At 38.0% G+C, this 26,484-nt stretch overlaps 2 protein-coding genes across 6 annotated transcripts in view; one reads left to right on the top strand and one right to left on the bottom strand.

Annotated features, from left to right (window-relative positions):
- The window catches only part of ANKDD1B (ankyrin repeat and death domain containing 1B), a 66,619-nt gene extending 63,110 nt beyond the window's left edge, over positions 1 to 3,509 (top strand). The window contains exon 15 of the mRNA XM_058729432.1: positions 492 to 3,509. Coding sequence (XP_058585415.1) covers positions 492 to 553 — 62 coding nt within the window. The 3' untranslated portion in view covers positions 554 to 3,509. The remainder of the gene's footprint in view (positions 1 to 491) is intronic.
- A 348-nt stretch (positions 3,510 to 3,857) lies between these two features.
- POC5 (POC5 centriolar protein) overlaps positions 3,858 to 26,484 on the bottom strand; it is a 45,261-nt gene continuing 22,634 nt past the window's right edge. For all 5 annotated transcript variants that reach the window (XM_058729397.1, XM_058729388.1, XM_058729404.1 and 2 more), the window contains 5 exons: positions 21,484 to 21,663; positions 19,078 to 19,231; positions 13,796 to 14,070; positions 7,010 to 7,186; positions 3,858 to 4,007 (listed from right to left, as the gene is read on the bottom strand). In XM_058729397.1, coding sequence (XP_058585380.1) covers positions 3,864 to 4,007; positions 7,010 to 7,186; positions 13,796 to 14,070; positions 19,078 to 19,231; positions 21,484 to 21,663 — 930 coding nt within the window. In that variant the 3' untranslated portion in view covers positions 3,858 to 3,863. The remainder of the gene's footprint in view (positions 4,008 to 7,009; positions 7,187 to 13,795; positions 14,071 to 19,077; positions 19,232 to 21,483; positions 21,664 to 26,484) is intronic.

Below are 26,484 nucleotides of genomic sequence, written 5' to 3'. Positions count from 1 at the left end.
CACATCTGCCATTACTTTCACCCATGCAGTATTACCTGAAGCTGAGAGCATGAGTGCGTGAATCACACCACTCAGCTAATATTAAGTTTCAAGCAGTGGTAGGTAAAGGAATCATGCGTGGATGATGTCTCCTCCCGTGACATTATCCTCACAGCACTGGGACTGTTCACTCAACTTTAAATTTATTTGTTTCTAGAAAAGAGTAGCCATAAGAATTCTCGGGGGAGACTAAGAGGCAGTCCACTGAAGCAGTGCAGGGCATGTGCTCAGGAGCAGGACCCTGTGGGCCTGTATCTGAACTCCAGTGCGAACAGGTTGTGTGATCTTAAACATGTTCTATAGCCTCACTGTGCCGGTGTTCTCCTTTACTAACTAGAAAAGTTCTAATGTCAAAGGGTTGTTGTGGGATTAAGTGAGTCATAGTGCCTGGCACATAGCAAGTGCTTAATAAATGTTAGCTATTAATAATGAATGTTATCCTTTTTTTACAGAAAAGATCCGTCAATTCAAAAATGAAACTGATGTGAGGTCCAAGAAATGTGCAGTTTCGTAAATGCCTACAGAAATTGTATTTAATTGGTTTTCCACTCAGCATTGCCTTTACATTCAGTTCTTTAATGCCATAAAATTCTAGCAGTATTGACTGTCCTTTCAACTATGAAGATGGTGGTGACAGATGAAAAAATGGTATTAGTACTTTCCACCTACTGAAATGAAAGGTCAAAATTTTTTTTGGTTTTTGCTTAAAGACAATTGTATATGATTTTTGCATTTCTGACATATGATGCAACATATGTGATAGCATAATCTAGGTTTTTGTTCATCATGTTTTTAAAAAAAAATGGTAGGAACAGCATCCTGGTATAGGGATTTAGAATAGACAGACATGGTTTTAATCCTGGTTTTACTACTTATTAACTGTGAACCTTTGGGCATACTAAATATCCAAGATCTCAGATCTTCAGTTTCCTTCTCCATAAAATGGGGGAATGTCTCTCTCTGCCACAGTATTGAAGATGAAGGTGGAATGCCTGTGAAATCCCTAATCTCATGCCCACAGTATTGAAATCATCCCCTGTGAGTTATTTCTCTTCAGTGAGAGAAACTAGCTTTGAAAATGTATAGTTACTTTTGGCTTTAAATAACACATATGTGTAATAATAGTGCTTAGAAAAGACCGGAAGTATGTATACCAATGTATTTTTTTAAATCTCTTGGTGGTGTAATTACAGGTGGTTTTTATTTTCTTTGTACTTTTTGGTACTTTCCAATTTTTTTTTTTGGCAATAAGCATGCATTATTTTTATAATCTGAGAGAAATAAATATAAAATCAAGTATCAACTCATATCAGTTTACATGCACCTATTCATCATAATTTAAGGCTCTCCATTCTCAAACTCTGACTCTAATTCCATAAGGCACCAGAGATAAAATCATGTGTAATATCAGTCCAATTATCCTGAATTGATAGTTTTACATTTTGGTCTCATCCTGATTGTAAACGGCCCACTTACTTCTATAAATGCTTAAAATAGGGAACATGTTCACAGGAGTCCAAAAAGTTTTTTAAAAAGGGATTCAGTGGAAAGTCTTGTCCCCATCTGTTCTTCAACATGGCTGGTTTCCAATGACCATGCTACTTACTCCCCCTTCCAAAATCTGGGTAACCTCTTTATGCAGAAGTAAACAAAGAGAATACATACTCTTATTCTATAAGTGTCTTAACTGTTAAATTTAAGTTAATTAACGTAGAGTAACACTATTTGGTTCTGCTTTGGACAATATACACTTTCTAGAGCTTAAACACTTTTTAAAAAGATGCTTATGATATTCTCAGTTACAATATTCATAACATTCACTTTAGTTAGTCCACATGGTTATGGCTTGGATACTGAAAACCATTCCTAGTTGTCATCTAGGTTCCTCAGAAGGCAGACCCTGAGACCAAAGTTTATGAGTCGCTGCTTTTTTTAGGAGTGGAAATCCAAGGAAGCAACAATGAGGGAAAAGAGGAGTGAGATGGGGAAGGAAGGAGAGCCCAGACCAGGGTGAAATACCAAACTGGCCACCACCTGGTATCAAGCATTAACTGCTTATCTGACTTTCAGGGCACTCTCTTCTGAGAGATGGGCTGGACTAGTACACCTCATGACAGTTTGTACGGGGGAGAAAGAAAGAACTGATCTGTTAACACAATGGGGTGTTAATTCTGGGCCACATAGGAGTAGCCTTCAAGTGGAGCCTGTGGTCACTTGTGATCCTCTCAGAGTGCCTGGGGAAGCCCAGAGAAAAGCATGGCCATGGTACAGGTAGCAAAAGATGAGGTGCTGTTGGTTTGTGTTTGTTGAAACCCACGAGGAGCTGTTTGCCACAGTGCTAGCTGGGCCAGAACTCAGGACACTGTTACATAAGAACAATCTAACACTCTAAGACATAATACTCAAATTCTTTAATTCTGTAGTTCAGAAAAGCCTGGGTGTGCCCTTTAGAAAATGGGATATTGGCCTATCTCACATTTGTTCTCATGTCCTATTACAATGTGAAGCAACTAGAAAAACTATTTCCCGTAGTTAACATTAGAGCATAGAGCTAGATCATGTTCAGAGTGAAAGAGGCTTCTAATTAAGTCCATCCACTTCTGTTAAAGATACAAAAATTGAGGCTCTGGACCAATTCTTTAGGATTTATACTTGTTTTTGTGTAACCCAAAGTACTTTGTGAAAGAGGTGTGATAGGTAGATCTCACTGTTTCACAGATGGGATCCTAAGATTCATGAAATTAAATATCCAGCCCAAGATCACCCAGTCAGCCAGCAATAACACCAATGGAACCTGGTCTTGTTTTGCTTGATCATTTTCACCCAGATTCTTTGCACTGGCAGCTAGTGAAAAGTCTTTCCCCAGGCCTAGAAGGTTTGCTGAGTTGCCCAGTGCTATTACCCTCACAGGGTGATGTTTGGATGTTCAGAGAGAAAAAAGGTTCAACACTGCAGAGTTTCAAAACACAAGAAAGACCATCAGAAATAGGACCATTCTAATAGGAAATTTCTTTTTGATGACTCTCTTTCTGTACTAAACAAAATCTTTCCTTTTATCATTAAAAATTATTGATAGGTCTCATCATTTCCCATTTTTAATTGTCAGAGTCTTAAGAAAATGAAGACTAATACATTAAAATCACAAAAAGAACTTTGTGATAAAGTATCATTATTAATCTTGGTCTTTAGCTCTTTAATTTTAAAATAAAAATACCTTAGTTTCTATTACTTTTAAAAATAAAATTATTTTTATGTTTACTTTTGAGAGAGAGACAGAATGTGAGTGGGGGAGGGCGGAGAGAGAGAGGGAGACACAGAATCCGAAGCAGGCTCCAGGCTCCGAGCTGTCAGCACAGGCCCATGAACATGGAGCTTGAACTCACGAACTGCAAGATCACAACCTAACCCAAGTCAGACACTTAACCGACTGAGCCACCCATATGCTCCTTAACAATTTTTTAGTAAAGTTCTCAAAATTTACTTGGTAACACTAGAAATGATTTAGTCTTTGGTAAATGACATTAATAAAACAAGATTTATATACTTTTATGATGTAATCAGTGACAGGCTGAACCTATTAAAAAATCAAGTCATTTTTAAGTTAAAAAATTTTTACTTAATTGTTTAAATTAAAAAAATAACATTAAAAATAATCCTACATATAGTTACAAAGGATGGTGTGGCTTTGAAAAAGCCTCTTGGAGTTCTGAAAAGATGAACAGGATGTATCCATGATGTTCTAAGATGAAATTTTAAAAACTAGAGACTTCTAATCCTTGGTATAACCAGATGAATTAAAAGGTCTCAATATGTGCATATTCATTTTAGTCAACCACTTTTATGGAATGAATGCTTGTGAGAGACTGGGTGTGAGTTGACCTGGTTCCGAGGGATCTAGAAGCTGAGGTACTACTTTCAGGATGAATCGTCCGGGGATATTTTGCAGCAGCAGCTTGAGGAATGGTTTGCTGAAAAGGTAAAAACCTGCTTTAACAATCCCACAAAATGACACACATTAAATACCATTGCATTATATATAATTTAACCAAACAAACATTTGTTAAGCACTCGGTAGATACATGCAATAAGCTGGTGAAGCAGCCATTAAAACAAACAATTAAGGACCAAACAGTGGTCCTTAATCCATAAGTTACACTGATGTGCTCAATACCCTCTGATCAGCTTGTATTCCATAGGATCACAAAGGAGCCATGGGAGTCATTCCTCAAAGAGGACTCAAGTGGAATCTTACAATGTGTACAGAGGCCAACTGTAGAAAGGGACTTTATGGTGTTTGGAAGAAGAGGCAGCCCCAAGCCCTCCTTTTATTCCAAGCAGTGTTCTCCTTCCTGTACCTGTTAACATGTGGAGTTCAATCAGGGAACATGGGGAAAGCTCTGAGGAATCCTGTCTGGTCCTTGTTTCAAATCACAGTAAAGCAGATCTCTCCTATTTCAACCTGGTTCACCTGGGAGCTGACTAAACCTTTATGATAATACGAGAGGAGCTCTTTCCAGAGGCCTGGTGCTCCTTAATGTGGATTACAACTTTCTATACAAAGAAATAACTAGATGCTGAAGACACACATTGAGAGGATACCCATACTATCTCAGAACTCAAGGAAACATATTGGACCTAAGCACTGACGTAACAGAGTCAGTGCACAACTGACTTCATCTAGGCATAGAATACGTACAGGTACATAATATGTATGTAAGTACACATTACGTGTATACACATGTGTAAAATGTACAAGGATTTTCTATATTACACTGGATACAGCTTCTCAGTAGACTTGTCATCCGGTTCTTGGTCCACATCACTGAACAGTACATGGAGATTCCTAGTAGGGTCTTCTACTTAGAAAAGTCATCTTAAAATCCTCGAAGTAAAATTATATACATTTGATCAAAACATTCATTATGTATTTTAAAAACCCTATGATGCAGCTTTTACTTAAAAAGAAAATGAGTGAAAACTCTTAAAGGTCTTCATGACAGATTCTAAGAGCTCCTCTAGAGAAATTTCCCATCTTAAAGGTATTTTATATAAATGTTTCTTTGTACTTAAGTGGATAGTCATTACAGATGGGGGAGATTCTTCCAACTAGTATGAAAATTTAGTTGCTAACCACCTAATCTGACCCTGTTAAAAGAACAATTTTTCCTTGGGGAGGATGGGAAAAAGGGAATGTAGAAACAGATTCACCTTACCACTGGTTTCATGATCTATAAAAATGGCAGAAAATGAAGTAGCACTAGGAACAAGCAATTATCCAGCAGGTGGGGCTAAAGTGTCAGAAATCTGACTAGTTGTTTATTAATAATAACTGTTTCTAGTAGTTACAGGTCTTGATTGGGGGATAAAAGGAAAAATAGTACAGAGGACTGCCACAGGTCTATTACATAATCCTACTTAGGTAATAATGGAAGCAGTTTATGGCTGTTTCCTTCATGAGCAATTACTGGAGAAGTACTATACATAGTGAATCAGCAAAGGGCAGCTGGGGAGGTAAATCTCAGAAACAGGTTTTAAGACTATTTCCTTGTTCTGTTTTTTTTTTTTTTTTTCCTGTAGAATATGAATTCCTGTCAGTACAAAAACAAAAGGCTGCCTAAATTAAAAGTAAGCATATATGTGATTTCTTTACACCTTCTTTACCATACAAATGAACAGTCCCTCTCCCTCTCTATGCACATATGTGCTAAGAAAAACAGAAATGAGTTTTCTCTTTTCGTTTCTGATAACTGATCCTCATATATTCAAAACTATATTGGGAGGTCGCCTAAGGACTTTCAGAGTCTTTGCAGCCTGTGAAGGCTAAGACCCCTATCCACCCTCCATATCCTTATTTGGACTTAATGCCTCTGCCTCAGTCTTCCACTTCATTACCATCATTCTCTACCCGAGGCTAAATTTAATGGATCAAGCTTCCCTTGATTTAATCACCTGGCAGCCATCTACTGCCCGGAAAATAAAGGATGTAACATCATTCCGTATATATTTTCGCTAAAACTTTGATACATTAAGTAGACAGTGTTGTCTAACACTGAAAATTTATGTTAGGTGACTTTCTCTTTTAAAATCAATTGTTCCTATTTAAGGATGTGAACTTTTAACTCTCAAAATTTAAATTTTTTGCAACAATTGTCGATTTATATGTATCCCATGTACCTTTCTCTAGTAATTTTTATTAAGTTAAATTCGCTTTTGGTTTTACAGTTTATAAAGTGCCTTTATATATCTCATTCAATTTTCACATTGTCTCAGTTAATCCTGAAACCAGAAAATAACTTTAGGAGCTACGTACCCTTAACACTCCCACTTTACACAAGAGGAAGTGGAGGCTCAAATATTTTACTTGATTTGTGTATGATCACAAAGGCAGTAGGTAGCAAAAGTGAGGCACTAATTCAGGCTTTTTGTTTATTTTTGTTTAAATTCTAGGCATTTTCCTTTAAATTACATGAATCTAGTGCAATCTGAATTTTTTTCCACACTACAAATATGCTGACAGTTGTACTGAAAAAGGGAAGAAGACTTAAAAAAAAAAAAAAGGAACAAAAATTAAAGACTATAAAAATGGAAGTGTTTCTTATAATCAAATACCTGCTACATGAACAGGAGGTAATGAGTAAGTAAATAGTTTTTGTCTCTTGTTTTAAATTAACGAGAAATCATTTATATATTTCTTTTGGCCACCAACACAGTGGATTATTTTTTGTATTGATAATTTTTACACTGTTGAGAAGAAACAATGTTTCTGAAATTAATTTCCTAAAAGAGGAAAGGCAGATTTAGACCAGGTTTGATGATTCTAAGTACATAAAGACTGTAATAATAAAAGGTAGAACAAGTAACAGTCATCATGAATTCTGATCTTCTCAACACGTAATTTAAGTGTTTATTAGTCTATAAACTCTCAGGAAAAAAGATTTTTTGATTAAGATCATCAAATATGTGTACTCACCACTGTGACTGGATGATGCTTTTCCACAACAACTGAGCTCATGGGAGGAGAAACTCCCATTATAGCTAAGCTGCTACTAATTCGGTTTTTTGAGGCAAAATCACATCTCCCTGTGATCCGGGCTGTAATTGTTTTTCCAGCTTTCTGTTGTGCAGATGTCACAATTCTGGGCACATACTAAAAAAACAAAGAAACATCCAGGTGGTACAAAATCATGGCAAAATATATAGTACTTTTTGCTTGTTTAACTGATGAAGAAAATACAAAGGCACTTAAAAAAATAACTGTATATTTAACCAACTTTAACATGGAAAAAATAAAACAATGAGACAAAAGGCAAGATACAGAACCATGCACCCCAAAACATCTCTTTATGACTCTGGTGTACCAACCATTTTATAAACTTCTGTAAACTTTAAAAAAACTCTTTATTCTGAAACAATTATAGACTCATAGGAAATTGCAGAGATAGTAATAGAGAGGTCCTGTGTATTCCTCACCATTTCCTGCAATGATTACATCTTACATAAATATAGTATAATTATGATGTCAAAGCCAGGAAGGTAACATGGGTATAATGCCTTGGTAGAGATCCGTGTCATTTTATTACATGTCTCCATTTCTGTAACTATCACTGCAGTCAAGACACAAAACCATTCTAGCAACACAGCAGTCTCCCTCCTGTGACACTTTTAGAGTCCTATCCATTTCCCTTCCTCAACTGCCCTAACCCTTGTCAACCATTATTCTGTTTTATGAACGCTTTTGATCCTTATGCATAATTAATATTACAGATACGCTTTTCACTACACATATGCTTTTGTGTTCTTCCTTTTTTCTGCAGAAAATGGGATGATCATATCAAAAGGTAATGTCAGCTTTTACAGCTTTTGTTACTTACTGCTGACAATACTCCAGAAAGATTATATTTGTAACACGAATAACATATACATGTACTCACTGTTTTTCATTATCAATTAATTATATTAGCTGCTCCTTTAAGTCTGAGGTGAAACCTAGTATTTGATTCAATTTGTGGTTCCTTATTAATGTTTCATATTTGCAATTCATTTTGTCAACTACCCAAATTCTTTAATTACTTGCCAGGAATGGGTATTTCTCTCAAAAATGTTTAATTAATCCTGATGAATATTAAGCTCATCTAATAATTACAGATACTTATCTAATAAATATTTTACCCACTTAATGTTATCTCACTTAGCTTTTTCTTAAAAAAAATTTTTTTTTAATGTTTATTTTTGAGAACACACACACACACACACACACACACACACACACACACACACACAGTGTGAGCAGGGGAGGGGCAGAGAGAGACAGGGAGACACAGAATCCCAAGCAGGCTCCAGGCTTTGAACTGTCAGCACAGAGCCCGATGCAGGGCTCATACCCACAAACTGTGAGATCATGACCTGAACCAAAGTCAGATGCTTAACTGACTGAGCCACCCAGGCATCCCTCAGTTTTATTTTTCAGTGCACATAAATTTAAAAAATTATAGCTAATTTTGTTGTTAATTTCTTCCATAAGGTAATCAACAAACCTTCTTTAGGCAGCTGAGGTCATTATACTCATCTAACATTTACTTATTTTGGTTTAACTTATTAAAACATTTGAAATTTCAGTGTGAATTATTAATCTAATTTTCCCTCTAACCATTTTTCCCCACACCATATTACTAAATAGTGATCTTTCCTCACTGTTATAGTCCATCTGAGGTATCGTTCATTGAGTTCTTCATATTATCTGCATCTAGCTGCAGATGGTCATGGCTGTATATTGAAACAGATGATAGTGGGTTCCATGAGAAATGTCTCTGGGAAAATTAAAATGGTAGAATATTGATGTGTCAGGAGAACTCTAGGAAAATAGCATTCAGTGAGGTTTGGAGAGTCTTTGGAGAGTTTGGAAAGACTTAATTACACTTGCACAGAAAACCAAGCAAAGGCAAAAACAAAGGAATCCATTCCAGGAACAAAAAATTGTACCAGAAAGGAAATGTAGGCATAGTATACATTCGTAGCTTAGCTATATTTAGATAGTCATCATAAATGTTAACTTAATGCAAAGTTTGGAATATCTACATTTAAATACAGAAAAAGGACAGGGTTAGGATGGTATTTAAAAAGGCCAATTCTTTCATCCATAATAATCAGTCAACAGGTAATACTGGATAATTGATGCATGTGGAAATAAAGATATGAGCATACTAGTTAGGAAATTAAAAGGTAAGTAGGAGAAAGAGCTAATAGAATTTAGGGAGAGGTATTTAGAGGACTGTTTCTCACTATAATACTTGTAGAAACTATTTGGCTAGTTAATCTAAACTTTTACGGGTCTTATGAATTTAAGAAACTAAAACTCAGATACTAAAATATTTATAGGCATGTTTTTGTGGACTAAATTCATGCTTCTGACCTTAAGGAAACCTCATCCTATTTCTTATTAAAATAAGATATAAAATATATTCTATAAAGTGCTGTATCTTAATATTAAAAACTATTTTAAAATGTAAAATATAAATTTAATTGCTGGTAAGAACATACTTTATGAAAAATTGCAACCTGAAGTACAATTGAGCTGGTAACCTTATTTGTGCCTAGTCACATTTGAAGGGTGTAAGCACTCCCATCCATAATAGCTGTTCCCACTCGGAGGCGGAAGGAATGTAAAAGAAACTGGACACGTTTTGACTGGGAGACGTTTGGAATGAGAAAACTACAGTAGTTGGAAGAATGCCCACAGCTGATAACCTTCACCCAACCAGTTGAGAACTGTTCTAAAATATCTTCAGTAAGATGAAAACATATACTCCAGTAAGGAAATAAAGACTTTAAAAAGAAACTTCTGTGCATTTACTTAAATTAATAATTGTCTTAACTGACTTGCATGTTTACCAAGTCAGCTTTTGGTTTTATTTTTTAGCTTTTTGTTTTCAAATGGTTTGTTCTGTAATCAGATTGCCTTACAAGTTTTGATAGATTCTTGCTTTACTTTACAAAAACTGAAATTGGAAATTACATAAAAAATAATCCACTGAATGTAGCTTATATAAAAGAGATGGCTTAATTACAATCTAGGAACCCATAGTCAGTTTGGTCCCATGTTAAAAATTAGCAAATTAATACACACATGTTTTAGCATAAAATAACACCTAAGATATGTATATATAACTTTTCAAAATTTCCTGCTTTAAATGACTTTTCTCTTTAATTAAAATAATTTTTTTAATGTTTATTTATTTTGAGAGCCAGAGTGTGTGCACGAGTAGGGGAGGGGCAGAGAGGGAGAGAGAGAAAGAATCCCAGGAAGGCCCCTCACACTGTCAGCAGAGCCCAACATGGGGCTTGAACCCACAAACCGTGAGATCATGATCTGAGCTAAAACCAAAAGTCATATGCTTATCTGACTGAGCCACCCAGGCGCCCCACTGACTTTAAAATATATATATATTTATTTATTTGGGGGACAGCGCAAGCTGGGGAGGGGCACAGAGGATCCAAAGCGGGCTCTGCGCTGACAGTCTGACAGCAGTGAGCACAATGTGGGGCCTGAATTCACAAACCACTAAATCATGATGACCTGAGGCCAAAGTCAGACGCTCAACTGAGCCACCCAGATGTCTCCCCCTACCCACGACACACACCTTTTTTTTAACTGACTTTTTGACTCCATGACCAAACTTACTGGTCCCAGTCAGGATGGATCTCATTAAATCTATCTAAGAGCTTAGCTGACTTAAAAAATGCTATAAAAATGGAAATGCTAGCATTTTATGCCCTATCAATAAAAGCAACAAAATCAAAAGGATTAAGAAAGAAAAGGGAAATGACCTATTTTTAAAACTTAATGTTTGTATCTTAATATTTGACATGGAGACAATGGTTGGTTAAGAAACAAGGCTCTGTGGCCAAACGGTCAAAGTCTGAATTCTGTCACTGATTGTGTCCACAGGCAACTCACTCACTCTCCAAACCTCAGTTTCCTCATTTATAGAATGAGGAGGGCAGTGCCAAGTGCCTAATGATATCCTTTCACTTTCCATTCAGATGAAGAGGAAAGTTAAGAGAGAACCTTTACTAAAGAGTTTAAAAATCCAACTAAAACCCTCAACTATTCCAACGGTGAGTCAGAAAAAGAAAAAAGGGTCACCTATTGTTCAAACTGGTGAACTGCAATATACGTGCTCGTATAACTGCCTAATTGTTATTTCTTGACAAGTGCTTACCACCAGGAAATTCTGGTATTTTATTTAACATACTGAGGATGTCTGCAGAAAGGAAAGAATTTTACAGATGAAGGTGTTATTTTAGTAGGATGATAATCTTTCTTTTTCCAGTTGTCTGTTTTCCCAGTTCTCTGCAGTTTGTTCTCTGTTATACACCTCCTTTTAGCTACTGGAAATACCAAGAAGATTGGGAAAAAGTTTTGAATGTTCCTAGGAAGCCTCTGTGATTAAAATGAAAAGAAAGATAACCAGGCCTGGATCATAGGTCTCTCCTTTCCCAGTCCCAACAATGATGGGTTCGCATTAGAGAAGTTACCCAACTAATATACTTGTTCCTAGTTTTGTTATTATGGTTCTTTTCAAAAACAAGAGGACACATTTGAGGGGAATCTGAATCTGAGTATTATAATTACATAAGCAAGGAAGAAAACCAGCAGTATACTTACAGACTGATTTGCTTCTGATTTTCCTCTCCTCCAACCCTAAAGGCTATATTTATGCGAACAAAATTGAATGTGTATCTGTTTATCAAGGAGGATGTAGTTGGAAGGGCTGTCTACACTATATTGTGTTTTCAGGTTGCAAAGACTTCAAAATTATCTCAGGTGACCACACTGTTTCACAGAGTAACAAAAAAGGTGGTAAACATACTCATTCATTCAGTTCTTCCCATATATATCCAGGTTTATATATAAATGCAAATGTACAAATGGTGTAGTCATATTTGAAGGGAATTTTGAAAAATCTAGCTCTGTGGGTTATCTGAATATGCAACATGAATGACAAACCAGAAATTTAAATAGACACTCACTGTGTTTACTTAAATGAGATCATCTGTATAGGATCACACTTCAAAATGTGTAATCATGAAAAATAAACACAGCTGAACATAAGTCAGAGTTGAATTTTAGTGTCTTATTTCTAAGTCAAAACTCCCTCACACATTCAAAATTTTCTTAACAGCTATATTTTTTTCACCTCTTTGAATCAAGAGCAGACATAATAGCAGATCTCAACATATTTTTCCCCACAGTCAGTAGCTTCCACAAGGCAGAAATTCAAGTCCGCTGGAATATTCAAGATGACCAATTGGCTGGCTGACTGAATGCCTCCCTTAGCTACAGAGCGCTGTCCAAGGTAATGGCACCTTCGGATGGGGAACTATACAACATAAAACCTATTCTGCGATCTTCTGTCCTCTCAGGAAAATGGTAAGGGCCAGGGAGGAGGAGGACACAAGCAAATCAGAATCCTCTCAGGAACTTTATCATACTAGACATGCCTTTGTGCCTAAGCCAAGCCAGAGTACGGAAGGAGGACATAGTGTTTTTAAAAAGCCCTATAGAAGTAAGTCCACAGGGCGCCTGGGTGGCTCGGTCGGTTAAGCGTCCGACTTCGGCTCAGGTCATGATCTCACGGTCCGTGGGTTCGAGCCCCGCGTCGGGCTCTGTGCTGACAGCTCAGAGCCTGGAGCCTGTTTCGGATTCTGTGTCTCCCTCTCTCTGTGACCCTCCCCCATTCATGCTCTGTCTCTCTCTGTCTCAAAAATAAACGTTAAAAAAAAAAAAAAAAAAAGTAAGTCCAGTTGTATCCCTACTCCCCTCACTATGGAGAATCGATCATTCTTTGAATAACACAGGTTTAAGAAGAAGAAGGTGAGGAGTCAGAACCCTGATGTACTTTGTGTTAACTCTTCTATATTAATTAGCTTGATCAATTCCCCTTCAGGCAAGTTCTCACACAAATATTCCATCCCCATTCAGTAGTTCCACACTGTATGTACTTCTCTTAAAAGTAGCTAAGTGACTCTAGGAGAAATTATTCCTATCTTTATTCCAATTATGAATTAAAAATGAGAACCTAATCCAATCAAGATGGAGTAACTACAGAGTAGTGTTAACGATATATGTGCATCAAGGAAAAGGGAAAGGTATAGCTGAATACAAAATATACAAAAGAGCCAGTAATCTTCTAAGCCCTTGAAAAATACCCAGGAGAGTTCCCTTCAAAATAGATTAAAAAGCCTGTCATCTTCTCTTTTTCAAATCTATTTTTCCTGAATAGTTCTTGAAAAAACGTGAAATGACAAAGTTATTTTTAATTATCACTACTATAATAGAAGTTTCAGCTATTTTCATTATAAATTGTTTAACAAAATTTTTTTAATGTTTATTTTGAGAGAAAGAGAGAGACAGAATGCGAGTGGAGGAGGGACAGCGAGAGAGGGAGACACAGAATCGGAGGCAGCCTCCAGGCTCTGGGCTGTCAGCACAGAGACCAACGTGGGGTTCAAACTCATGAACTGTGAGATCATGACCTGAGCCGAAGTTGGATGCTCAACTAACTGAGCCACCCAGGGGCCCCTTCATTATAAATTGTTTTAGCCACTTTGTATATTAAATATTTTCTATGGCTTGGCCTAAATACCATACAGACTTTTCCTCCATGGGAAAACATGTTCTAAGTTAAAAATATCCAATATACAGTCGGGTTTTCAGCTGTTTTCCCACTCGGGCACCTGCATTCATTGTACTAACCATTTCTTCTGGTCCAGCAGTGGCTGCAGATCCAGCACCCAGAGTTGAGGTAACAGGAAGGTGAGCAGAGGAAGCAGAAGCAGCCCCAGCAGAAGTGATGGAAGCAGCAGAGGGAAATGTGGCAGCACAGGCTGCTCCCACGGCGGCTGCTGGTGGGGATGGTGGCGGCACAATCAGTGAGGGCATCGGAGGGGCCAAAGGATCCAAATGAGCAGAATGTTCTTTTCCTTGAACGCCAGGACCATACTCTTCTTTTTTATTTGTGAAGTCTGTCCCTATCAGTCACAAATTAATTCCATTAAACTTCTTACAAGTTAAGATGACCTTTATGCCCCCAACAACGAAAATACATAGTAGCTAAAATTTAGTTCTAGAGAAGATGTAGAAATTTGTCATGTATTGCATACAATGTTTAACTAACACAGTTTATCATTATTAACTGTTTCGTGTCAGCATTAACCACTAAAGACTTCAGACCATTTCCTTCAATATGTGAAAGCTGAAGATTTGCTCTTAAGTCAAAGATAAAAATATGTACTCTGCTATGATGTCAGATGAGTAAAGTATATTGCCAAAACAGCCATCATAATAATATGTGACCATATTATTTATGTCCTTCTGCATTATTTCATACAACCGTCCTGATAAATGGCCTCGTATTTAGATCTTCAGAATTGTTTTCTGATAACACTATACCCTTTTATTTCCATTTATTGCTACTATCCAAACAAAATCAATGTATTTTTTTTTTTAAGTTTATTTATTTATTTTGAGAGAGAGAATCCCAAGCAGGCTCTGCACGGTCAGCGTGGAGCCCCATGTGGGGCTCAAACTCACAGACTGTGAGATCATGACCTGAGCCGAAATCAAGAGTCAGTCGCTCAACCAGAGCTACCCAGGTACCCTAAAATTCAATGTTTTAAATTTGATTTTTCAGCAAAAAATAATAAATCAATAAGTAACACTAAAATTTTTACTTTAACATTGTAAACACAATTGATTCTTCCAAAGAGATTTATATAAATCATGAATTAAAAATATATTTGTACACTTAACTAATTTTACTGATATTCTACATAATGATTTCTCAAAAATGAACCTTACCCTTAGATCAAAGGAGTGAGTAACATCAGCTTCCAGAAGCTAGGGCAAAGGGTTTCTTCAAATTTTATATTTTTCTCCCCAATATTAGAATTTAGTTAACATTTCCAGTAAAGATTGTATGTATGAGGCATCTAACACCAGGGTTGAGGGTTTGGAAATTCATTCACTGAGACAATTGAGAATGTGTGAACACAGGGCATTATAGACGCCCATGTGTTTTTTGTTTGTTTGTTTGTTTTTTAATGTTTTAGAGAGAGAGCTTGAGCCGGGGAGGGGAGAGAGAGAAGGAGACAGAATCAGAAGAAGGCTCCAGGCTCTGAGCTGTCACCACAGAGTCAGACGTGGGGCTTGAACCCAGGAACCATGAGATCATGACCTGAGCCAAATCTGTACACTCAACTGACTGAGCCATCAAGGTGCCCCTGCCTTTTTTTTTTTTTTTTTTTGAAAGAGAGAGAGAGTCAGGGAGGGACAGAGAGAGGGAGAGAGAATCCCGAGGAGGCTCTGCACTGTCAGCACAGAGCCCTACACAGGGCTTGAACCCACGAACCATGAAATCATGACATGAGCCAAAATCAAGAGTCAGATGTTTAACTGACTGAGCCACCCAAGCGCCCGATGTGGGGTTCCAACTCACGAACTGTGAGACCATGACCCGAGCTGAAGTCGGATGCCTAGCCACTCAGGCGTCTGAGCCACTCAGAATGAGCCACTCAGACTCTAAACCTCTAGACCCCTATGTTTAAATGGTTTTCGATGTCCACTTTCCATCCAGAGACTTCTCTGTGTAAGTCCTTCTCTTAGGCTATCTTTATATAAAACAGAGTAATAGCACCTCATTAATGAAGTTTAATTAGGATTCTAAGGGACATGTCCTTTGAAATCCTCTGATGAGAGGGACTAACTCAGTGTAAAAGCACCATTTTGTTTTAAAAACAAAACATAGTTTTAACATGTTTTTGACAGTAAGTAATTCAGACTGTGTCTTTTTAGGTGGGTGGAAGACTTCTGATCTGCGGAACCAGTACAAACGTCAGGTCTCACAATGATATTCCCTGGAATAGAGGTAGCTGACTAACTTGTTAATGTGGGCTGATTTATGCAGTTCCATTTTGGTCAATCGCTGTAAGTTTAATAATTATTCTCGCTTTAACTGGGATAAGTTTTTTCATCTGTAAAGGATTTTTCTACTGTTCCCAAAATTGCTTTAATATTTGGCCGGTATCATTTTAAAGGGTCATTTTTGTGGTCATATTTTGCCTTCTTCATAAAACTTCTAATTTCCAACCTTTAAGATATAGGATACTGCACAGCATGAGATGCACTTAGATCATGGACAGCAGAGTCGGGAGACATAAAAAAAAACAGTATTTTGCTATGACAAGATAGGTACGTCAGGAATACTGCATTATTTTCTTTAATGTTTACTTATTTTGAGAGACAGAGGGTGCACACGGGCGGGGTAGGGGCAGAGAGAGTGGGGAAAAGAAAGGATCCCAAGCAGGCTCCATGCTCAGCGTGGAGCTGATGCGGGAATCGATCCCAGGCCCGTGGGATCATGACCTCAGCTGAAATCAAGAGTTGTATACTCAACTGACTGAGCGACCCAGATGCCTCAGGAACAGTGCATTATAAACAACAGTTGTTTTAGGGGAAGAAATGGGGCCAAAAGTATTTTTTTCCCTAGTGAGAATTAAAAATTTTTTAAACCTGTTAATAAAATGCCAGAAAATTACACATCACAGAGCAAATCCAGCATGAGGTTACACTGAACTTCTGCCTTTGGGAGCTCCACCAACACTATTGCTAGTGTGTATCTCACTATTCCTGTCAATTTTATCCCCCATTGTGATGATCAACAAAGCACCAGGCCACTCAAAACAGTTGAGATCCCAGAACTTGGCATTAGTTGTGGATAAAAGGCGATTTAAAAGCAACAGGGGCAAAACAAATCATGTTGTGTAATTATCAGAATACATTTTCTCCAAATCCTGTTGTGGATATTTGCCTGTAGGAGACAAAGCTGTATTTGAATTTAAAATTTAAGATGGTAAATTTATTAAAGGTGGTAAAAAGCAGTCAATTCATAACCTGCTTACATAGGTTATGAGAAAGAGGTCTCTTATAATTGAATGTAGGAAGTTCTTTTTTTTTTTTCATTTTTTAAAAATGTTTATTATTTTCAGAGACAAAGAGAGACAGAGCATGAGTGGGGGAGGGGCAGAGAGAGAAGGAGACACAGAATCCGAAGTGGGCTCCAGGCTCTGGGCTGTCAGCACAGAGCCTGATGTGGGGCTTGAACTCATAAACGGCGAGATCATGACATGCGTTAAAGTTGGACGCTTCACCGACTGAGCCACCCAGGTGCCCCTGAATATAGGAAGTTCTAATGATAAAATTTGTCACTTGTGAAACCTAGGATCTGTTATAAGTAGGTAATTAAATTCTTCAATTTAATACACACAACTTACTAATAATGACAACTGGTGGTGGTGGTGAGTTTGTTTTTAGTGTTGACACTGAATTGAAAGACCATACTGGAAAAATCAATTCTTTTGGATATTAGCAAGATAAACTAGTCAGCCTTGAGATTCTAGGATTCTAAGTTTTGAACCTGCAAGTGGGCCACAGACCATGACTGCTTCAGAAAAAAGTTATCTGCCTTAACTTCCTAGCATCCACAACATGAACAATTTGCATAATAAATGTTTGATGATGCCTGAAAATTAAGGTTATGACAACCACAGAAAAGTTATTCACTGGACTGGAATATTAATGGTGTTACAAAATGAAACTGTCTCATAAAGTGTGAGTCTCAAATAGGATTTAATGTGAAGAAATGCTGCAAAAAATGTTCATGTACTTACATAAAACAGGCTGACTTCAGACTACAGTAATTATGCCATTACTTATCATCTTACATGTCAAAGTATTTTTTGTCTTTTAAAGAGCTTTCAATTATATTTCACTGCATTTCCTCAAGAATCCTTTGTTAACAGGTAGGGAAGATTTATATTATCTTCTTTGTTCAGAGAAGAAAACTAAAACCCAATAAGGAAAATAGGCCTCAGTGCAAATTGGTGACAAAGGATTCGTGTGATTTGCTTTTCTAAGCCATGCTGAAAAAACAATGACACAATCCACACAGATTCCAGCCAACACATGGACTTTTCTTAAAATAAAATTATTTTACTTGACTTCTGTAGATAGGCCTATATTTATATTTCAGTTTCAGTTGAGGCATCTCTTAAATTGAAGACAAGCAATTTAAAAAAATTTTTTTTAATGTTTATTTTTGAGAGACAGAGAGACAGACAGACAGACAGAGACAGAGCAGGAGCATGAGCATGAGCAGGGAAGGGGCAGAGACAGAGACACAGAATCCAAAGCAGGCTCCAGGCTCTGAGAAGTCAGCACAAAGTCCGATGGGGGCTCGAACTCACAAGCCATGAGATCGTGACCTGAGCTGAAGTCAGACACTCAACCTCCTAAGCCACTCAGGCACCCCAAAGACAAGCAATATTTAAAATGGGACACCATGACTAGATAAATATTTCATCAACAAAATAGTCCAAAGAATTTGGCTATTTGATCAACAAATACAAATTTTGTACTTAAAGGTACTGCAATTATTAGTTAAAAGAGCCTTAAAATAATGTTATACATTCAAAACATCATTTTAACATTGACCCTAAACACTTAAGAGTTGACTGTTTACTTGATCATATCTAAGATACCATAAGTAACCAAGACTAAGTGATTTTTATGGCAGATTATGATACCATGAAGTTAAAACTACCCATACCTGGGGGCACCTGGGTGGCTCAGTCAGTTAAGTGTCCGACTCTTGATTTCGGCTCAGGTCATAATGTCAAAGTTCGTGAGTTCGAGCCCCACATGGGGCTCCATGCTGACAGTGCAGAGCCTGCTTGGGATTCTCTCTCTCTCTCTCTCTCTCTCTGCCCCTACCCCACTCATGCTCACTCTCTCTCTCTCTCTCTCAAAATAAATAAACTTTAAAAATTTTATTTAAAAAATCTAAAAAAATAAAAACAATTAAAAAAAATACCAGTACCTGGTCAAGGCCTATTCTTTGCAGAAAATTATTACAGACCACACCAATCACTGAAATATCCTCAAATCCTTTTCAAAGTAGACAGAGAACCTTAAATACTAACCTGTATCGCCTTTGTTTTGAAATATAGTCATAGCTTCGAGATTTAATGCACACACCCCCCTCATGAAAGCTTTCTTCATGGAATCTTCAAAATGCTCTTTTTCATGCTGCATTCTTTGGATCTCAGCTTTTGCATTTTCCAAAGCTCCAGATAACTAAATAAGGGGAATTTTTAAAAAGAAGAAAAAGATTTGAGATACAAGGAAGGATATTATTTACTGTTCAAAAAACAGCCTTATACTGTGAAGTGTTTTTTGTTTTTTGTTTTTTACAAAAGAGTAAGCTATGTTTATTTAAAGTCACAAGCAGTTGACAGACTCCGTATGACTCAGACTATAAGGAAACCATTCTACTTCATTCCATTCTGAGTCCTAGGGGGGCCCAGACTGGCAGGAGTGCTGCTTGGGGCCCGCTGACAGGTTTAAAGGTTTCTCACGGCAATCTGTGACTGTGTGAGATTGGCCAGGCAGGTCACCATTAGCAGGATGCAGATGTTGCTGTTGAGCATGGTCTCAAAGTTATCAGGAACTATCTTGGGTACTTGGTTAACCAGATTCATTAAGAAGCGGCCCACAGTATCGTCAGCTGACGGCTTTCCACACAGCACGTCCTCTGCATACCACAACACTGTGCTCAGGGCATCCTAGATGCCAGCCGATGCCCCTCCTACTTGCTGCAAGTTGCTTGAGAGTCTGATCACTGGGTTGGGGCTAAAACAGGTCTTCGTGATCTGGTCAACTGCGATGTGTTCAGTGTCAGAATATGCATAGTTCACTGTCAGAGGTGTGGACACCCCCCCAGGGACACCCATTAAAGTGCCGACATAGGTAGCCATTCCTGAGGTGAATGGGGTTGGGAGCTTCAGGGCTGTAGTATTCCTGAATAGGCACAGAATGCTTTATGAAGTCATGGCCTGTGGCGTACCAGCCCAGGATGAGCTCATCTGGAGAGACTTTCTTGGTAATTCACACATGTGCTTAGTGAATGCCATGTCAACAGCCACCTCATCTTCTGACTCACTGTGCAGCACTAAAAGGCAGTTTGTGACTTCCACTGAATGCCAGTCAACAGGTCCCAGCAGGGTCCCAATAACTTGGGCAGCACCTTCACTGAGTGTCTTGTGGCTGTCCGCAACAGAGGCCAAATGACCAGGTGGAGCCCAACCGCACGGCTGCTGGGGTGGGGGCCTGACAGGGCAGGACCAGGCAGTGACCACACTGGGTCTGTGCTGGGGTCTGGCCTAGAGCCCATGGTCCTAGCCAATGCAGCTGCCGGGTATGAGGAGGAGGCTGGAGCTGGTGTTGGAGCCAGAAGCGGCGCTGAGGCTGTGGGGCTGGCGCTGCCGGTGTGGCCATCTTGTTGAGCTGTGAAGTCACTTTTGTGTCAAACACTAAAAACACTTTACCGCACACCTCTTCCGCTATGCATCTCAATTTATTTTAAAAGGTGCATCTTACCTCATTCCTAACTGTAAGATGGAGGTTCAAACAAGGAAAATTTCATACCAGTCCCACCAAAGGGTGCTGATGTGTTTTACTTATAAAGATATGTCATTTCTTACCATAAAACATTCATGCAGAATAATACCCAAAATACATGAAGAGCCACAAACTCTCACCTCTTCAGAAAAAAATACCTAAATGCAATATTAACAGAATTTCCTCCCTTCCTTCCTTCCTTTCTCTAAATGTCATTTAGAGAACTTAAAGTGCAAAGTGACATTAGGTAAAACACTCTTTCCCATCGACCAAATCTGAAGGGACTGCATTTTTTTTTTGTATGTTATTTTGAATTGCAGAAAATTATTGGTACAACGAAACTTATTTTTAACATTAAGAACTTAGTACTATGATGACGAAAAAAGGTTTTTCTGTAACTATGTGATTTCAAGATGCCTACCGCATTCTTCACTAGGGATTAACTTCATTTTGGGTCTCAAATATTTTCCCTTGGAAACAATGTTTATTTTATAAATAAAAGTCAATGGGAAAATAACTTCAGTTTATATACAACAGCTTTATATCAACCTTATAGGAACACAATTTGCTTAAATTAGCACAAGGATAAACATTTTTCTTTTGAGTCTTTATTTTCAGCTCAAAAAGGCCAAATGAAGAAGCCTAAGAGTACGCGTTCTTAGAAATGTAAGGGTCTATGGGTGATTTATGTTTCCAAGGGAAATGTACATACACGAGATCAAACACGAGTTCCTAGATCAGAGTAAATAAATCTGTAGGTCTGACTTAATAGTGTTGTTCTTTCCCAGGAGTCTCATTTGAACCTACGTGACATTAAATGGAACTGGAGAAATGGGTCACTCTGGCTAACTATAAACGAATAGTGAGTGATGCTATCCACCTTTTTATTTTTACTGAAAGAAAGTGAAGGTATACACAAAAAAGTTTACCGCAGCAACTTTGGTTTCATAATCGTTGGAAATCTGGACGCAAACTTCTTCTGCTCTTGCTTGACAAGCTCGTTCCACCACATCTTTCCATTGCTTCTGTACTATGGATCGCCAGCCTTTCCAGACTTTCTTCAGTAAAGTTCTCTGGAAGTACTGGTCAGCTAGTTTGCCTTCATAGACCTAAATGAAAGTAATATACAACCTCAAAAACACGGTAGGCTGGTAAATATATAGGCGATGATATTAAAAAACATAATGTAACACAGTGGTAAGCAGTGTACATGTTATCATTTAATCCTGTGTAATCATATTTTTCTCATGTGCAGACAGGAGAACAGGCTGAGAGAGGTTAAGGAACCGGCCCATGTCACACAGCTTTCATAGAAAGGGAAAAACCAGCCTCGCCTCATTTCAGAACCTAACCTCCAATCCTTGTATCAATGCTTTATGCAACTACTCAAGTTAGGAGGAAAAAAATAAATAAAGCGCAAATGAAAGAAAAGGAATAATCTGCCGTTACTAGAGTTATGAATCTGTAGGACCATTTAGCTGAATGTAGGCCTAAGAGAAGAACAGAGAGTGGCTGCAAGACAGAAAGGGTGGTGGCTGTGATTTCAGGTGCTAATGCTCTCTCTTCAGCCTGGTGGCCACCACCTGAAGCAAGACTAATTTACACCCTTTGCCATCATACACAGGGCCAAGCAGATCTAAATAGAAACATATACCATTCTTCCTGCATCAACTAATTTAAATTCTTTTGAAGAAATAGTTCCAATTTTCAATTTTTTTTAATTGAAAAAGCTACTCAAAAACTGATGGCAGAAAATATATGGAAACAAACGATAGTGAAAATACAACAATCCAAACACTTTGGGATGCAGCGAAGGCAGTCCTGAGAGGAAAATACACGGCAATCCAGGCCTATCTCAAGAAACAAGAAAAATCCCAAATACAAAATCTAACAGCACACCTAAAGGAAATAGAAGCAGAGCAGCAAAGGCAGCCTAAACCCAGCAGAAGAAGAGAAATAGTAAAGATCAGAGCAGAAATAAACAATATAGAATCTAAAAAAACTGTAGAGCAGATCAACGAAACCAAGAGTTGGTTTTTTGAAAAAATAAACAAAATTGACAAACCTCTAGCCAGGCTTCTCAAAAAGAAAAGGGAGATGACCCAAATAGATAAAATCATGAATGAAAATGGAATTATTACAACCAATCCCTCAGAAATACAAGCAATTATCAGGGAATACTATGAAAAATTATATGCCAACAAACTGGACAACCTGGAAGAAATGGACAAATTCCTAAACACCCACACTCTTCCAAAACTCAATCAGGAGGAAACAGAAAGCTTGAACAGACCCATAACCAGTGAAGAAATTGAATCGGTTATCAAAAATCTCCCAACAAATAAGAGTCCAGGACCAGATGGCTTCCCTGGGGAATTCTACCAGACATTTAAAGCAGAGATGAGGGGCGCCTGGGTGGCTCAGTCTGTTAGGCGGCCGACTTCGGCTCGGGTCATGATCTCGCGGTCCGTGAGTTCGAGCCCCGTGTCGGGCTCTGGGCTGACAGCTCAGAGCCTGGAGCCTGTTTCAGATTCTGTGTCTCCCTCTCTCTGACCCTCCCCTGTTCATGCTCTGTCTCTCCCTGTCTCAAAAATAAATAAAACGTTAAAAAAAAAAAAAAAAAAGCAGAGGTGATACCTGTCCTTCTCAAGCTATTCCAAGAAATAGAAAGGGAAGGAAAACGTCCAGACTCATTCTATGAAGCCAGTATTACTTTGATTCCTAAACCAGACAGAGACCCAGTAAAAAAAGAGAACTACAGGCCAATATCCCTGATGAATATGGATGCAAAAATTCTCAATAAGATACTAGCAAATCGAATTCAACAGCTTATAAAAAGAATTATTCACCATGATCAAGTGGGATTCATTCCTGGGATGCGGGGCTGGTTCAACATTCGCAAATCAATCAACGTGATACATCACATTAATAAAAGAAAAGATAAGAACCACATGATCCTGTCAATCGATGCAGAAAAAGCATTTGACAAAATTCAGCATCCTTTCTTAGTAAAAACCCTCGAGAAAGTCGAGATAGAAGGAACATACTTAAACATCATAAAAGCCATTTATGAAAAGCCCATAGCTAATATCATCCTCAATGGGAAAAAACTGAGAGCTTTCCCCCTGAGATCAGGAACACGACGGGGATGTCCGCTCTCACTGCTGTTGTTTAACATAGTGTTGGAAGTGCTAGCATCAGCAATCAGACAACAAAAGGAAATCAAAGGCATCAAAATTGGCAAAGATGAAGTCAAGCTTTCACTTTTTGCAGATGACATGATATTATACATGGAAAATCCGATAGACTCCACCAAAAGTCTGCTAGAACTGATACATGAATTCAGCAAAGTTGCAGGATACAAAATCAATATACAGAAATCAGGTGCATTCTTATATACTAATAATGAAGCAACAGAAAGACAAAGAAACTGATCCCATTCACAATTGCACCAAGAAGCATAAAATACCTAGGAATAAGTCTAACCAAAGATGTAAAAGATCTGTATGCTGAAAACTATTGAAAGCTTATGAAGGTAATTGAAGAAGATATAAAGAAATGGAAAGACATTCCCTGCTCATGGACTGGAAGAATGAATATTGTCAAAATGTCAATACTACCCAAAGCTATCTACACATTCAATGCAATCCCAATCAAAATTGCACCAGCATTCTTCTCGAAGCTAGAACAAGCAATCCTAAAATTCATATGGAACCACAAAAGGCCCCGAATAGCCAAAGTAACTTTGAAGAAGAAGACCAAGCAGGAGGCATCACAATCCCAGACTTTAGCCTCTACTACAAAGCTGTCATCATCAAGACAGCATGGTATTGGCACAAAAACAGACACATAGACCAATGGAATAGAATAGAAACCCCAGAATTAGACCCACAAAAGTAGGGCCGACTAATCTTTCACAAAGCAGGAAAGAATATCCAATGGAAAAAAGACAGTCTCTTTAACAAATGGTGCTGGGAGAACTGGACAGCAACATGCAGAAGAATGAAACTAGACCACTTTCTTACACCATTCACAAAAATAAACTCAAAATGGATAAAGGACCTGAATGTGAGACAGGAAACCATCAAAACCCTAGAGGAGAAAGCAGGGAAAGACCTCTCTGACCTCGGCCGCAGCAATTTCTTACTTGACACATCCCCAAAGGCAAGGGAATTAAAAGCAAAAATGAACTATTGGGACCTCATGAAGATAAAACCTTCTGCACAGCCAAGGAAACAATCAACAAAACTAAAAGGCAACAAACGGAATGGGAAAAGATATTTGTAAATGACATATCGGACAAAGGGCTAGTATCCAAAATCTATAAAGAGCTCACCAAACTCCACACCCGAAAAACAAATAATCCAGTGAAGAAATGGGCAGAAAACATGAATAGACACTTCTCTAAAGAAGACATCCAGATAGCCAACAGGCACATGAAAAGACGCTCAACCTCGCTCCTCATCAGGGAAATACAAATCAAAACCACACTCAGATATCACCTCACGCCAGTCAGAGTGGCCAAAATGAACAAATCAGGAGACTACAGATGCTGGAGAGGATGCGGAGAAACAGGAACCCTCTTGTGCTGTTGGTGGGAATGCAAACTGGTATAGCCACTCTGGAAAACAGTGTGGAGGTTCCTCAAAAATTAAAAATAGACCTACTCTATGACCCAGCAGAGTAGCACTGCTAGGAATTTACCCAAGGGATACAGGAGTACTGAGACATAGGGGCACTTGTACCCCAATGTTTATAGCAGCACTCTCAACAATAGCCAAATTATGGAAAGAGCCTAAATGTCCATCAACTGACGAATGGATAAAGAAATTGTGGTTTACATACATAATGGAGTACTACGTGGCAATGAGAAAGAATGAAATATGGCCCTTTGTAGCAACGTGGATGGAACTGGAGAGTGTGATGCTAAGTGAAATAAGCCATACAGAGAAAGACAGATACCATATGTGTTCACTCTTATGTGGATCCTGAGAAACTTAACAGAAACCCATGGTGGAGGGGAAGGAAAAAAAAAAAAAAGAGATTAGAGTGGGAGAGAGCCAAAGCATAAGAGACTCTTAAAAACTGAGAACAAACTGAGGGTTGATGGGGGGTGGGAGGGAGGGGAGGGTAGGTGATGGGTATTGAAGAGGGCATCTTTTGGGATGAGCACTGGGTGTTGTATGGAAACCAATTTGACAATAAATGTCATATATTAAAAAAAAAAAACAAACTGACGGCAGCCTCCACTGTGTCCACTAACATTTAAACATAATATATTCTGATTATGTCAGTTGGTAAATAAGTTTCAAAATACGGCATACTCATTAAATAGCTCTTTTCTCTATGATAATGTAGATTCAATCTATTGGGATTCATAAAAAAAAATGAAAGCACTAGGAATTATTCTTCAAGGAGAAATCCTGTTCCACGATAGTAATAGCCTTTTCTTTAAGTATTCAGAACTAAATGCAGAGAGATCATTCCATGGCTCACATAAACATCAAATACACACACACACACACACACACACACACACACACACACACACACAACGCATCTATCCCCTATACTCTTGAGTCTCTATACTGTCTTCTTGTGGGATATACATATCCTCTCATCTTTTCCACTTCTGATACAATAATTTATTACTCGCTCTCAGTTTATATTTACTCTGCTATACTGATTCAACTCTTACTTAACTAAAATAAAGACAATCACAGTTAAATTATAAACAAACTAAAGATAATTTCTAAAAAGCTACACAGACATGGCTTTCTTTGATTCTCACTCTAAGTCAAGTCTACAAAACAAACGATCATACAGTTTTATAATATATCAATACAGTAGTGCCTCTTTATGAAGAGACTATATGGATACATTCAGGTATGTGTGAAGCAGAAACAATATAAGAAGCATACGATATGTTA

Source organism: Neofelis nebulosa, chromosome 1 (assembly GCF_028018385.1).
Source record: "Neofelis nebulosa isolate mNeoNeb1 chromosome 1, mNeoNeb1.pri, whole genome shotgun sequence".
Lineage (NCBI taxonomy): Eukaryota > Metazoa > Chordata > Mammalia > Carnivora > Felidae > Neofelis > Neofelis nebulosa.
This window is presented reverse-complemented; position numbering and strand designations above follow the sequence as displayed.